General features: G+C 44.9%; 3 protein-coding genes across 3 annotated transcripts; all 3 read right to left on the reverse strand.

The window, feature by feature from the left end:
- Positions 1-3,813: 3,813 nt before the first annotated feature.
- LOC122192473 (histone H3) lies at positions 3,814-4,337 on the reverse strand. The gene has a single exon (XM_042893019.1). It carries the CDS (start codon positions 4,230-4,232, stop codon positions 3,822-3,824), a length of 411 nt encoding a protein of 136 aa, XP_042748953.1. The 5' UTR covers positions 4,233-4,337; the 3' UTR covers positions 3,814-3,821.
- A 1,110-nt stretch (positions 4,338-5,447) lies between these two features.
- On the reverse strand, positions 5,448-6,235 carry LOC122192470 (histone H4). The gene has a single exon (XM_042893017.1). It carries the CDS (start codon positions 6,221-6,223, stop codon positions 5,912-5,914), a length of 312 nt encoding a protein of 103 aa, XP_042748951.1. The 5' UTR covers positions 6,224-6,235; the 3' UTR covers positions 5,448-5,911.
- Positions 6,236-12,393: 6,158 nt separating this feature from the next.
- Positions 12,394-13,133, reverse strand: LOC122192471 (histone H1.03). The gene has a single exon (XM_042893018.1). The coding sequence runs from the start codon at positions 13,131-13,133 to the stop codon at positions 12,462-12,464; it is 672 nt and encodes a 223-aa protein (XP_042748952.1). The 3' UTR covers positions 12,394-12,461.
- Between the last annotated feature and the right edge of the window lie 1,699 nt (positions 13,134-14,832).

Genomic DNA, 14,832 nt, shown 5'->3' on the forward strand with positions numbered 1-14,832 from the left:
CGCTGTCCTTCCATCTCTTTCATCCCCGCACCCTAAAGGCTCTTTTAAGAGCCACCATGTTGCCACTCAAGGGAGCTGTGACACTGCTTACTGATAACTGCATAGTTCAATTACATCGTCTTCAACTTTATTTAAGGTATTGTAAAGTTATGGGACTGCTTTATAGAAACTAGTAGTCATTTTGTGTTCCTTACATCTTCCCTATGGATGGCTGCTGGAAATTGTGCAGAAAAAGTGTTTGTAAGTGCCTCTAAGGAGCATTCTGCTTTCTCTGTAAGCACTATTTATACCATACAGATCTTGAGGGGGTATTTTTTTTTTTTTTTTTAATGTGTGTAAACGGTATTAAGTGATGCATTAATTCGGGCTTTGACACATCTGTTGTTAAAATATTAGTGTGAGAGCTATATCACACGGTAGGTAAAAGTAACCTTCCACATTTCTTTTATTTCACTGCAAATTGTCCCTTTGTCTAGTTTTCATGTCCGCTGCAGGAGTTTGTACTTTTAAGGAACATTAAAGGTAGGTAATATTTGACTTTGCGTATAAAATAACTAATTTAATTTGTTTCAGTGTTTTCTTTATAAATGCATTCAGTCGTTGCTTGTGCTGGGATACAGTCAAAAACTTGATTCTTCAATAGACGTGTAAGTGTTCTAGTGGATAAAGCAAAATCACTAATAAAGGCTGGTATTTGGGACAACTAGGATATTCAAGTAATCTAAATTGCTATTTATCTTTGATTCATTACTTGGAGACCTGAATAAATTGGCCTGAGTATCTTTCAACAGGGGAACTTGGAAAAAAGAAAAAAGGAGGGAAAAAAAAAAACCAAAAACAAAGAAGTTTGAAACAAGAGGAATACAAGTAGGAAGACAGGATCAATAGTTACTAGATTTTAGTTCATTCATTAGACTTCTGTAGACAGAAAATTGAAGTTGGTATTGAATTGCTTTGGTTTCCCATTGTATTGTGCTCAGTTTTGCAGGCACAGCCTTTCAATATGTCGGTGAACTCATATTTCTGTTCATTCACAAATAAAACATTTGGATTCCCATGACTTTTGTTCTTAGGGTGTCTATTCCTCTGCCTTTGATAACGAAGTGTGGCCTGTCCCACATGCTGCTGTAATGTTATCATCCATGTTGGTCTCCAGTGAGAACATAGTTATGTGAGGATGGCATCCAGGGAACCCCACAGCAAGATTCACGGAGTGTGGTGTTTCAGAAATAACATGGGATATAAAAGAGGCCAGGGACAGCACATATTCATAGCATAACCATAGGTACAGAATCACAGAATGGCCAGGGTTGGAAGGGACCTCAAGGATCATGAATCTCCAACCTCCCTGCCACACGCAGGGCCACCATCCTCCCCATTTCATACTAGACCAGGCTGTCCAGGGCCCCATCCAGTCTGCCTTTGAACGCCTCCAGGGACAGGGCATTCACAACCTCTCTGGGCAGCCTGTTCCAGCACCTCGCCACTTGCAGTAAAGAACTTCCCCCTGACATCCAACCTAAATCTCCCCTCCCTCAACTTAAAACCATTTCCCCTGTCCTGCTGTTATCTACTCTTTCAAAGAGTTGATTCCCCTCCTGTTTGTAGGCTCCCTTTAGGTACCAAAAGGCTGCAATGAGGTCACCCCACAGCCTTCTTTTCTCCAGGAAATACAAAGGGGAAGGAAAATGGCAAATGGCAATGCCTGGTTGTGAAAGCCAGACAGGGATGTAGAACATACATACAGAAAACTATATATGTAAATACGTGTGTGTATATGCATATTTGTATGTATGCATTTCCTTCACTCAGTATCCCTTTAACTTTTTCTCAATTCCCTCTGTCCCAGCACAACACGGATTAGTTATTCTGCCTAACTCTGCCCTCTGTGACGCCAGTGTTGCTATAAGGGATGATCAATTTGAAAAAATGACTTTATCTCTTTACACGTTAACACCTGAGGAGCAAGGGATGAAAATCTGATAAATGGAAACTGCTCCTGTTGGAGTAACATACAGAGAATGTTCACAAGTGTAATTTTAAAGGATTAGATATATATCTGACTATAAGACTATGGACAGTAGGCTACATAATTTTTGTTTTCATTGTTCCATGTCAGGAACAGACTTTTTTTCTCAGCTGGAATTGCTTTGTAGCTAGGTACCACTTTGACGTTAGCGAAGGTTAAAACGTTTGAACACACAGAGCTGAAAGTGATGAGGGGGGTCACAGTATGAATAAAGAGCACATTGCTGGACAGGCACTGCTGCCTGGCATGGTACAGGCCCAGGCACTGCGTGGAGCTATCAGACAGCAGTCAGTGGAATCCACTCCCAAAAGTGGATATGGAAATTATTCAGTGTGTGTATATGTATATGTGTGTGTGTACACATTCTGTTTGAAATAGAAAATCAAAACATAGCTTCTCTGTCCGTTACAGAGATCGCAGCCATTGCACTCAAAGCTTGGTGATACTGTAGCTCTGTACTTCCATTGCAATTTAATTTCAAAATAAGATCATAGAATCATAGAATCATAGAATCACTAAGGTTGGAAAAGACCTAAAAGATCACCCAGTCCAACCGTTCACCTATTCCCAATAGCTCCTACTAAACCATGTCCCTCAACGCAACATCCAGTCTTTCCTTGAACACCCCCAGGGTCGGTGATTCCACCACCTCCCTGGGCAGTCCATTCCAGTGCCTGACCACCCTTTCTGAAAAGTAATACTTCCTCATGTCCAGCCTGAATCTCCTCTGCCGTAGCTTGAAACCATTCCCCCTGGTCCTATCACTAATGACACGAGAGAAGAGGCCGACCCCCAGCTCACTACAACCTCCCTTCAGGAAGTTATAGAGAGCAATAAGGTCTCCCATAATATATCCCAAGATATCTCCAATGCGGGTATCAACTGTTTTGAGGAGCTTCATGGGACAGAGTGGAGTAAGAAGGAACAAATCAGTGCTCACTTGGGGCTGCTGCCTACCCTGTATGCTGAGCAACATGCTGTCTTCTTTTCTGTTTCTGTTGGAATGCTGACTCTGACGATACAGCAAGCAGGTCTAAGGGAAAATGCAAATACCACCGAGAAACTTCTGCTGGCAAGAGGTGACTGCTCTAGTAACTTTCAGCATTCCTTATCTGTTCTGTACCCTCACAACCCAGGTACAGAGCACATGCTTTCGAGCCATGGGAAAACACAGGAAATTATTTCCCACATTCATGGGAAAATTCCTTTTGCTCCCTGTTGCAAGTCTGAAGCCTAATTTTTAACTGACACAAAACCTTGTTAGATTGGTCCCTCTTCTGTGTGTGATAATGGAGATTCAAGCAGAAGTCCTTGTACTGAAGATGTCCTCAACTGAGAAAGCTGTATTTACCTTAATATGTTATCCTAGAATTCTAACTGCAGGGATCTGATTGCTCAGAACTGTATCAGCCCCTGTATGAATCCTGATTACTACCTGTGCTAGCAAAGGATCAAGTACAAATATATATACTGATTACTGGCAAAATATACAATTTACAACCAAAGACATTTATGAAACTCCTACTGAAAAACTTTACATCCTCAATTTACTCAGGAAATTTGTGAACTATGATTAACTGTAGACATTTCAGTGCAATGAAAACTATATCAGGAGCTGGAACTGCAAATAAAGTACTGGTCTGTGAAACGAAGAGTTCAAGGATTAAACACCTCAAACAGGGAACAGTGCTTCAGCTCTTCTTACTGTGCATGGAGTGGCTCTTAAAAGAGCCTTTGGGTCTGTGTGGGCTGCCTCGGCCTCTGCCGGAAGAGAAGGGGGATGGGCAGCGCCTCAGGCGCGCTCCCCGCGGATGCGCCGGGCGAGCTGGATGTCCTTGGGCATGATGGTGACGCGCTTGGCGTGGATGGCGCACAGGTTGGTGTCCTCGAAGAGCCCCACCAGGTAAGCCTCGCTCGCCTCCTGCAGCGCCATGACGGCCGAGCTCTGGAAGCGCAGGTCGGTCTTGAAGTCCTGCGCGATCTCGCGCACCAGGCGCTGGAAGGGCAGCTTGCGGATCAGCAGCTCCGTGGACTTCTGGTAGCGGCGGATCTCGCGCAGCGCCACCGTGCCGGGCCGGTAGCGGTGCGGCTTCTTCACGCCGCCCGTGGCCGGCGCGCTCTTGCGGGCCGCCTTGGTGGCCAGCTGCTTGCGGGGCGCCTTGCCGCCCGTCGACTTACGCGCCGTCTGCTTCGTGCGCGCCATCGCGAAGAACCCCCGTCCTGTCCTCTGATAACGGAGACGCTGAAAGCAGCCGCGTAGCGCGGGCTTTTATAGAGCTTCCCCATCTCTGATTGGGCGACTGAAAGCCTCCTCCTGATTGGATCGCTTGAAAATCCCTGTCTGCGCTCTAGCAGGATAGAATTGCGACTGCCAGTAATCCCCACTAAATCTCGGATCTCGGTGCACGGCCGAGGCACGGGCCCCCGTTTGTGACACTGAGGTCACATCCAGTCTTCTCCGGTTTCCCCTCTACCCGAATTCGTGACAGCTTAAAAGCCGTGTGGAGGCTGGAATTCACGAGAAGTTCTCGAAAAGTCATCTGATTTTAATAGTTTATATTTTCTCCCCCCCCCTCCCCCCCCGCTTTTTTTTTTTCTTTTTAAGATATGTTTATTGTAGAATAATTAGAAGAAAAAGGCTATACAGTTCTCCTTGTCTGCTCACAGAAACAGTCATATTATCCACACTGCCTCAAAGAAAAGATCTCCCAATTCCTCTCAACTATCAGAGACAAATTGTGTAACTGAAGTTTGTAGCTGAGTGTGATATAAACGGTAGAAAGATGAACCTTTACTGTTATTTTTTTCCACACTAATTTTTACAACATAAATCAAAATGAGCGCTCACAGCCGCCAAGCAAAATAATGATTTTGAGAATGTTCAGAGAAGCGACATCCTGGAGCCATGAGGAGTGTGTGAGAGCTATGCAGCTGGTGCTGCTTTGTCTGTGCTGGTGAGTATTGAAGCTGGGGAAAAGCCAGAAGTGGCTGTGAGCATTTATTAACAGTTATTTATGAGCAGAAAATGGTTATAAGTATTTTTAAAATATAAAACAAAAAAGCACAACATTTTTCCTGTTATTTCCCTTTGATCTTCATAATGAAAGGTGTAAAGCTACAGAAATTAAGACACTCCAGCATAGTGAGGAAGAATTCTGTGACAAAATCCTTTTGGTAAGTCCTTTTTTTTTTTTTTTGACTGGAGTCATTGTTACAACACCTTGCTAGGAACATGGTTTTCATTTGTGTTTTCTTTCTGTAAATGAAGTTCTATTAAGCATCTAATCTTTAAATAGTTAAAAAACTAAACAAAAAGCAACTCACTTATTCCAGGTTACAATGAAGAAACAATTCACTTACGATTGCCATCAGAAATAAAATTTAAGTTGCATCAGCTTCTTTTTTTTTTTTTTTCCCCTCCCCATTATAATGCATCACTTTTTAGACTCCCATATGCTGATCCTCCCCAAACAGCGATTTGCAGTGGGTTAAAGGAAGAATTCTTAGATCAACTACGGTGTCATTACTATTTCAGATTGCACTAAACTCTGTGAGACCTGAAAACAGAAAGGAAATTAATGTCTTGCTAATATACTTTATTAGCAGGGTGCTCAGTATTTACTGGGGAAGATAAGGAGTAAACTAAACCCCTCTGGGCAACCTAACTTCACTACTAGTAGTACAATGCAAAGCATTACATGGTAATTACCATAAACACTTGTGAAACAGTAACAAGATTCAAAGAAATTACCAAGTAACAGCAACTTCGGTAGGCGGCCTTCCAACAAAAACACAGCATCGCAGCTCTTTTCCAGCGTAAGTGGGTGGCTCTGAAAAGAGCCTTTGGGGTGTTTTAAAAGCGCAGTCTAACGTCAGATCACTTTAGCCGCCAAAGCCGTAGAGGGTGCGTCCCTGGCGCTTGAGCGCGTAGACCACGTCCATGGCCGTAACCGTCTTCCTCTTGGCGTGCTCGGTGTAGGTGACGGCGTCGCGGATGACGTTCTCCAGGAAGACCTTGAGCACGCCGCGCGTCTCCTCGTAGATGAGCCCCGAGATGCGCTTGACGCCGCCGCGCCGCGCCAGGCGGCGGATGGCCGGCTTGGTGATGCCCTGAATGTTGTCGCGCAGCACCTTGCGGTGGCGCTTGGCGCCCCCCTTGCCGAGCCCCTTCCCGCCCTTGCCTCTGCCGGACATTCTGAGCGCCGCGGTAACCGAGAAGAAATGCGTGGGGGCTACTGGGGAGCGGGGATATTTGTAGTGCGAGAGCCGACCTGATTGGGGACTGCAGAGGAAGGGGCGGGGCTCGGTCTACTTCCCGCCTCATCTGCTTTCTGTGGGCTCATTTGTGCCCCGCTTGCACAAAAGTTGTTTTTTTGTCGGTTTTCCTTCTTGGGTCCTAACCTCGCTTTTTCATTTAAGTTGACTATTTGGCTTTATTATTACTATTATTATTATTGTTACTTGTTATTAGTATTTTTTGTTTTGTTTTTAAAATTTTGTTCAATTAGAGCCAGACCTTGATCTTGTAACAGTTTCCTGATTATTGTATCTCTGAAATTTCTGCTCCATTTCTTTATATTTATATTTCTTTATATATCTGTATATATTATTTTGAAATACGGGTCTGTATTTCATCTTACAGTTTCACTTTTTTTTTTTTTTTCTTACAGTGTTCCTTTAATTATCCAATAGCACTGATTCTTACACATGGTTGTAATGTTTTAAATAGCTGCTCCTCAGAGGTAGTTTTTGTTTTTGTTTTTTAAAGGAGCTTCTTTCAGCAAAATCCATCCAATAGCATTTCTGACAATTGATTTCTACTTCCTTGAATTTCTTTACAATCTCAATTTCCTTCATTTTCTGAGCTTCTGCTCAAGGAGAGTGTGACACAAAAGGTACATTAATCAAGAGAGTTTAATTCTTACTATCTTTTTTTTTCTTCTTTTCTTCTTTTCTTCTTTTCTTCTTTTCTTCTTTTCTCCTTTTCTCCTTTTCTCCTTTTCTCCTTTTCTCCTTTTCTCCTTTTCTCCTTTTCTCCTTTTCTTCTTTTCTCCTTTTCTCCTTTTCTCCTTTTCTCCTTTTCTTCTTTTCTTCTTTTCTTCTTTTCTTCTTTTCTTCTTTTTCAATAGCTAAAAAGTTCTTTAAAAGAATATACAGTACTTTCCATTTCTGTGGCATGGTAAATATCCATGTGGCTGTTTTTAGAGATGGAAAAATTAAATTCCTAACAAAGGTGTTTTTATCCTTTAAGGGAAGGTGTAGACCTCTTCTGATTTCTTCTGGGATGGAAAACGTTCTGTTACAAACAAGAAACTTCAACAACGATCGTGGCAACAGTCAATGAGTATTGACTGACATTTCTGCTTAGGAGCTGAAAACGATTCATAAAAGCTGAAAAACATTACCATGATTGAGTGTTTGCTGCCCTCTCGTGGACGTTGCTTTACTGCTCTCCCTCTCAAGCTGAGCGGCTTCATGCTTTTTCCCCTCCGCTCCCCTCCCATAGAGATAGCGTAACATTTATCTATGAGCAATATACATTTTTTGTCCTTCATCTTCACTCTTCCCTCCCTCCTTCAGTGTGCCTGGCTTCTCTCAATCCACAGCTTTTGTGTCAGCTTGTTGGGTTTGCCACACAATGTTTAAGGCCTAAAACAAACTTTCTGCCACACCAGGCAGAATACGGTGAGTACTCGAGTTAAAGGATTAGTAGACATATCAGGAATATTCAACAGGAATATTTATTGTTACTTGTGGTCCTGTTGTGTTTGCAGCCTGGCACACGTTGGCTGTCTGGCTGTGTCAAGCCAGGGATCTATTCTTGGGTTGCTGCACACTGACCCTCAGCTACTGTCAGTAAATTTCTGGGGGACACAAAGGAAACTGGGGCAAATGGGGGTCCCAGTTGTTGAGAATTCAAAGAGAAATAAAAACTAAGAGGTTTTAATAGAACAAAACAGATTTATGAAGAGAACATGATTTGTTAGCTTGTGACAGCAGGGGAATACTCTTTCCTGTCATCTGTTCTCAAGGTGTGCATGCATTTTCTTATCTGGCCTTTCATATTCCTCCTGATCCTGGCAACTGTAGCACAATAAATATCACAGTGAAAAGACTTTTCACTTAGAAAAAAAGATTTTTCTACACTTCTTTCTTTCCACAGATCCTGACAGCCATTCCTGAGTCATTGTAAAGCAAACCCTGCAGTGCTTGGGAAGATCTAGAATTGGGGTTTCACTGACAGAACACCAGCACCAGCAGAACACCAGCAAAGTAAAGAACACATCTCCCATCGACAGAGCCCCCCATAGACAGACCTGGCACCTCTCAGTTCTCAATTGGGTGCATTGTGATCTGGGCTGTGAAAAAGAAACTTGTGGCACATATTTTGCGAAGAAATGCTGTTGCATAATCCTGTTAATTCAGAGGTGTCTGGGTGACAAGTGGCTGCAGCTGAACTCAAGCTGAGCACAAAACTGGTTTTGATCTCACTCCTGCTTTCAGGGTTCTCTACAGGGTCTACTACCCTCACCTTCCTGTCCGTGCATAACATCTGCACAGCTCAGCTCCTTCCTTCTGAGAGCCTGGAAAATTAATCTTGGATTGTATGCATCTATTCTCCATTTCTTCAGGGTGGGATACCACAAAGACTTCTTTTTTTTTTTCCCCGTCTTTATTCACCTCAGGTTGCTCGCAACCTCAGAAGATGTGTGAAAACAGCATATACATATTTTACAGTTTTGTGTAATCATCATTTCAGCATTTATCAAAATTCAACTCCAATTTTCCCAAATCAACATGAAAGATTTTTTGTGTCAGTGTTGCAGCTGTCTTTATATAAAAATCTAGCTCCAATGTTTTTCAGATGCAAACATCCAGGAGAGATCTTTTTACTGCTTTTCAGAGACAAACTAAGGCTGTGCAGAATAAACTCATACTCAAGCACAACAATTGCAGCAAAAAACAGAAACATAAAAGCACAGGAGTAACAGAACCCACTAATACAGAATAAAATGTTACAGGAATTAATGCAGAGACATTACCTGCTTATATGAGCAGATCATCCAACTTTACAGTGACTGATGCCAATTGAAAATGCTGTAACCTCATGGTAGAAAAGTGACCATCAGTAGTAATTGATTTATTACTACAATAAAACCATTCTGCTAAGTAATTCTACTTCAGCAGAGTTTTCACCAGGCTACTGAGTCTGTGCTGCTGATCTGAGATCTTCATTACTCTCAATATTCCTTTGCTGTTATTTTCTTTCTTCATTTTCTACTTCCAGTACTGGAATATCACAGACTTTTGATAGTAAGTAAATATTTGAAATAAAATGTTGACCCCGTGGAAAAGACAACAAATGAAAGCAGATCTTCATTTTAATTCAAACTTTTGAACCCATTTTTGACCTTCTTCCTAACTTTTGAGCAGTATTTTAGTATTTAGTATTTAAAACCAGAAGGGGGATACCTGTGTTTTCAGCCTCAGCCTGGCTCCTCACTAAGCAGGGGCCTTTCTTTGCTGACTGATAAACCAACTCCTCTTTGGTTACCAGCGACTCAGCTCACAGTATGAAATAGTTGCACAGAATCAACCAAATCAACCTGATTCCAATCCAGTTCCCAGGTCACAGTTATTCACAAAAGGCAAAATGTTATTTTTGCTTGAGATCCTAAAGCTCCTAAAATGTGGCATCTTGTGTTTCAGGCAGAAATATTCGCGTTGCTTGGAGTCTGTAGCACAAGGAAGTGTCCATGCTGTGGGAGCACTGTAGAAATCTAAGAATCTGTGCTATCTTCTATTCATCTCAGAACAGACATTGTTAATCTGAGCATACAGCCTGTATAAAATCTGCAAAAAACATAATAGATATTCCATGGCAACTGAGATGTCCTGACCTGGAACCGAGTCTTGTAGGAATCCTATTCCAACAATCCTATGCCAGCATCCAGGGCTGTTGCAATCCTATTCCAGCAGCCCTGGTTGTGATAGTCACCCTCTGGGGAACTTTCTGCTCATTGGTTCTCACAAAAGGACACAACTAAAAGACAGAGACAAGGACAGCATGGGCAAGGAAACATTCTGTGAAGCAAACTTTCCCAAGGACTAGAAACTAAGCAGATCATCAGCATTCTAAGAAAAGAAAACAACAAAAATCACTAATTCCCTCTGTTGTTTTGATGGTTGTTTAATATTACTTATTTATTTAGCCAGTGGATAAGCACTTTTCAGTCTGTCCTGAATAGTTTGCTCCTCAAGGTCAGGCTGGACCAGGATCTGAGCAACCTGATTGAGCTGTAGGTGTCCCTGTTCATCACAGGGGATGTGAACAAGATGACCTTAAGAAATCCTTTCCAACTTTAAGGATTCTATGATCTCAGCATGTGGCTTATCTTGGCTCATGCAGAGCTGAGCTTATCTCTTCCTGATTTCCTCAGTGTCACAAAGCAACTTAACACAATAAAGAAAATAAATGAATGCCCAGATGTCCAATAAAGGTGTCACACAGCACAGTGAGATGTGTCCCATCTCCATGTAACCACAAACAAGAGAATCAAACCTTTGCTTGACAATTTGCAGTTGGATAATTGAAATGACAGGAGTATCCCCTAATTTATTTATTAGGATATCTGCTTGCTTTGTGTCCAGAATAGGAAACTGCTAGGAAGCCAGTGTGGACTGCTGAAATTCAAGTGGGGCCCTGAGATTCACATGGCAATCCTGTGGCAAGGACTTGATGGTTTAAGACAATCTATTTTTGAGGAAGAGGGAGTTGTGCAGCACCTGTTCCCATAGGTAAGATAATCTGACAGCCCCACAGCAGCAGTGCACAGGCCAAGGGAAGAAGAGTGAAAACAAATCGTTTCACGATACTGGCTGAAACTGCAGTGGTGTGATTGCCATAAATGTATTACACTGGTGCATGCATGCTCATTTTTCTCAGGTAGCTCTTGCTTTTTGCTACTGCACTCCCTGTTTCCCATTGGGTAAAGAAACAAGCCAACAATTTATTTATTTTCCCTCTGAGGAAACTCCCTAATCCCTCCTCTGGGCAAATAGAGATGATAGGTGACAGCACACCAACACAGAACCACTGCCATTTAGCCCAACTCATCTCCCAGGCCAAAATTTTTTTCCAATTCAATTAGCAGGGTGTGTAATGCTGTTTTGTCCATCCTGTTGCAACTGCTTGTTTTTTGCTTTTTCAGGCTCCAATCCAAAGTAATAAACTGACCATTAACATCACATTTGCCTCAGCACTGTACCTGTTGTTTGAATGTACTCAGCCAAAATCCACTTCTTTTTGACCATGTGTAGAGAGATGGAAAACCACAACTGACCCAGTCTCATTGGGTCAGTGCAAATAGTTGGGGTAAAGCCCTTAAAAAATTGGTGGGTGTGACAGCGAGCAACTTCAACTTATGGTAGGTGTGAGTCTGTCAGGCACAGCTCCACCCCAACCTCTGGATCTCAGCTCAGGACTTGGAGCTGTCAGTGAACGGTGAACCAGCCCAAAAAGCTCAGGGGAAAAGTAAAACAAGAAGAGATGCACGTGTGGGTTTGTATGTTACATAGAAGAAGAGGTCATAGTTCCCAACAAGGACCAAAACTGTGTGCTAGGAGGACATGCAGAAGAAGAGTAACAGCAACGGTTGAGGAAGATATCTCAGAAGCACAGGCTCTGTTTTGAATTCGAACACGAGCTCCTCCTGGCCTCCGCTGGTGGCCGTACGAGAAAAGAGCCCTGCGGCTTTAAGGGCAAAAGCTTAAGCACCGAAGCGATGCGGAGAGTTCCAGGAGCAACTCCCGCGCTACGATTTCCAGGGGAGAAACGAGACTCTTGGGGTCTTAATCGCACAGGGAGTAAAATAAGCCCACACAGAGGAGGCAATCACGCACCCGTTAAGTTCATACACCTCTTCCGCCGAGCGAAAAACTTAAATTCCCACCCGATAGAACAGAGACGGAGCGCCTGTGCAACTCGGAAACCCCGCGCACCCCAGAAGCTCGCCAGCCGCAGCCAATGTTCGCGCAGCGCGGGCTTTTCGAAATCCGCCGCGATGGGGAGAGCAAAGAGCAGAGCGCACCAACCACGGCGCAGCGCCGGAGCGGCGAGCGCTGCTGGGACTCTGACAAACCCTCCGGATTCGTTCCGGTTCCGTACAGCCGCCTTGAGGCTCCTCACAGCGCGCCGGCTCGGACGTGGTGCAGTGAGCTGCTGCGTGGACAGCTGCCCGGGACACGGGGGAAACGGAGGGAGGGAGATCTGCACCGCGGTCTGACTGGCTGAAAAAGCGAGCCTCCAACCGCACACACAAAGAACCGTAAGAAACAGCATTTCAGCTCTTTTTGAGAAACTATGGGTGGCTCTTAAAAGAGCCGTTGGGTTTTATCTGCCAAGCAGAGGAGAGGGTTTTTTTCAGGATATTTATTTTTTCTTGGGGGCCGCCTTCTTTGCTTTGGCTACCTTCGGTTTGGCCGTCTTGGGCTTGGCAGCTTTGGGCTTCACCGCCTTCGTTTTGGCTGGGCTCTTGACTGCCACCGCCTTTTTGGGCTTGGCAGCTTTTGTCGCTTTCTTAGGGCTCTTTGCTGCCTTCTTGGTGGCAGCGGCCGCTGGCTTCACGGCTTTCTTGGGGCTCTTCTTCGCCGCCGCCTTCTTGGGCTTTTTGGCTGCGCTGGCAGGCTTCTTGGGCGCTGCCTTCTTGGGCTTGGCCGCGGGCGTTCTCTTCCTAGGAGCCTTCTCCTTTGCCTCTCCCGGCTTCTTGCTGAGGCGGAACGAGCCAGAGGCGCCGGTGCCCTTGGTCTGCACCAGGGTGCCCTTGCTGACGAGGCTCTTGAGCCCCAGCTTGATGCGGCTGTTACTTTTTTCCACGTCGTAGCCGCCGGCGGCCAGCGCCTTCTTGAGCGCGGCGAGGGAGAGCCCCTTGCGCTCCTTGGAGGCGGACACGGCCTTGGTGATCAGCTCGGTGACGCTGGGGCCCGCGGGCTTGCGGGCTTTGGCGCCGCCCGCCGCCTTCTTCGGCTTCTTGGCGGGGGCCGCCTTGGCCGGGGTCGGAGCGGCGGCGACATCGGGCGCAGCAACAGGAGCGGTCTCGGCCATGGCGCCTCCTGCGGAGCTCCACGAACAATGGCGCGGCCGCCGCCGCCGCCCCCTTTATAGCAGCGCCGCGCGTGCTGATTGGCTGGCCCCGCCGACCGCCGCCGCTCCGGTTGTGTTTCTTGTCGGTCCAAAAAGCTCTTTTTCCTTCAGAAATTGACCGTCCGCGCGCCCAGTTCCTTACTGGGACGTGAGGGGACGTGGGTGCCGCAAGCTGGAAGAGTTACCCGTTAGAATGAGGAGAAATAAGGGAAAGAGATCCGAGAAACTCCGCTGAGTGGAGCCGTGGTGACCCTGGAAGAGGGAAACATTCTATTTATCTTCTAAATTAAAAGTATCCCTTTGGATAAATCCACACAGCCGGCATGAAACCGTGTACTTCAGAAGCTCCTCTCCTGATTAGGGCAAATACCGCAGTGGCTTCAGTGTCTGATCTCAGCTTAAACGCGTTTGAAAGCTGAGCAAGTAACACAACCCAGCCCCGCTGCACGGGCTCGGCTCCCGCTCCCCTTTGCGAACACAGCGTCCCACTCGGCGCCCGCTCGGCCCGCCGCTGCTCTCCCGGTGTCGGCAAGCAGAGGTGGGCACCCTGGCAGAGGGGTGAAAGCCGACGTCTCTTTACATCTGCTTTAGTATTGTACGGGAGCAAGGCATCAACGAGCCTCTCCCTGAGGGCGGATGAGCCTGTTAGAGCACTGCCAATGCATCCTGAAAGGCTTGCTTTGTCAGGAGTCCCGTGAGCTACCATTGTAGTACACCGTCTTTTGATCTTAAAACCCAGACATCTTTGCATCGCGATTTATTAAAATTCGTTGTGAAAATAGAATCTGGGACGTAATGAAACTCACACCATTTCAAGAGCTTCCCTTCCCCAGGTAGATCCATATTAAATAAAAACCGACTAATTCTCAGTTTCCACCTTCAAACTCTCCCCTCCCTTTTCAATAGCACTCTGCTTTCTTTTTTTCAGTGTGAACCACTGACAGGCATGTCTGTGATAACATTGTTGCACACACTGGATACAAGGCCATCATTAGTTGCTCATGCTGGTGGAGCAGATACATTCTGGGCTTCAAGAAACTGAAACAGAGTAAAGTGAATGAGGTCACAACTCAGCATCACAGCAGCCTGAGTAAACAGATGCACAGCTGTCTTTGAGAAATTTCACACTCTTTTAGCTGAAAATGTCCATCTCTGAGAAATAACAGGAACTACATCTCTACAGCATGTCCTGGTAAATGAGAGATGGGAATATCAAATGACCTCTGTGAATAATTTTAAATGAGCTTTTCTTATGCTCACTCATGAGTCAAGAAGCAAAAGCTCTACATCAAACTGTGGATCTGAATTATTCCAGTGATTTTACATTGTTAATTTTTATTCTCTGGAGGTTAAACGAGGAAAGAAATACAGGGCTGGGTGAGATACCCCAGAGAGTGCACTTTGGCCTGCAAGATGAAGGTAACTGTGTTTCGGCTGCGATAACAAGCATGACAGAAATATTAATGTAAGGTTGCAGGATTGCCTATTGTGTGAAACAAAAATTGGAAAGCATTTTTTATTCTGATTTTACCTGATGCTTATTTCTTAAAGTGCGGAGAGTTGAGGCCCTTAGTGATGAGACTGGAGACTGACTCAGAAGTGCTGACAGTGAGGAGGTTAGTTGTAAACTAGTAATGGAGACCCTGAGGCCTGAATTAGG

Source organism: Lagopus leucura, unplaced genomic scaffold (assembly GCF_019238085.1).
Source record: "Lagopus leucura isolate 7727_CA_CO unplaced genomic scaffold, USGS_WTPT01 70-25_obj-0_obj, whole genome shotgun sequence".
Lineage (NCBI taxonomy): Eukaryota > Metazoa > Chordata > Aves > Galliformes > Phasianidae > Lagopus > Lagopus leucura.

Coding starts and splice junctions, on each gene's coding strand:
- LOC122192471 (XM_042893018.1), bottom strand. CDS start 13,133: ATGGCCGAGACCGCTCCTGTTGCTGCGCCCGATGTCGCCGCCGCTCCG.
- LOC122192470 (XM_042893017.1), bottom strand. CDS start 6,223: ATGTCCGGCAGAGGCAAGGGCGGGAAGGGGCTCGGCAAGGGGGGCGCC.
- LOC122192473 (XM_042893019.1), bottom strand. CDS start 4,232: ATGGCGCGCACGAAGCAGACGGCGCGTAAGTCGACGGGCGGCAAGGCG.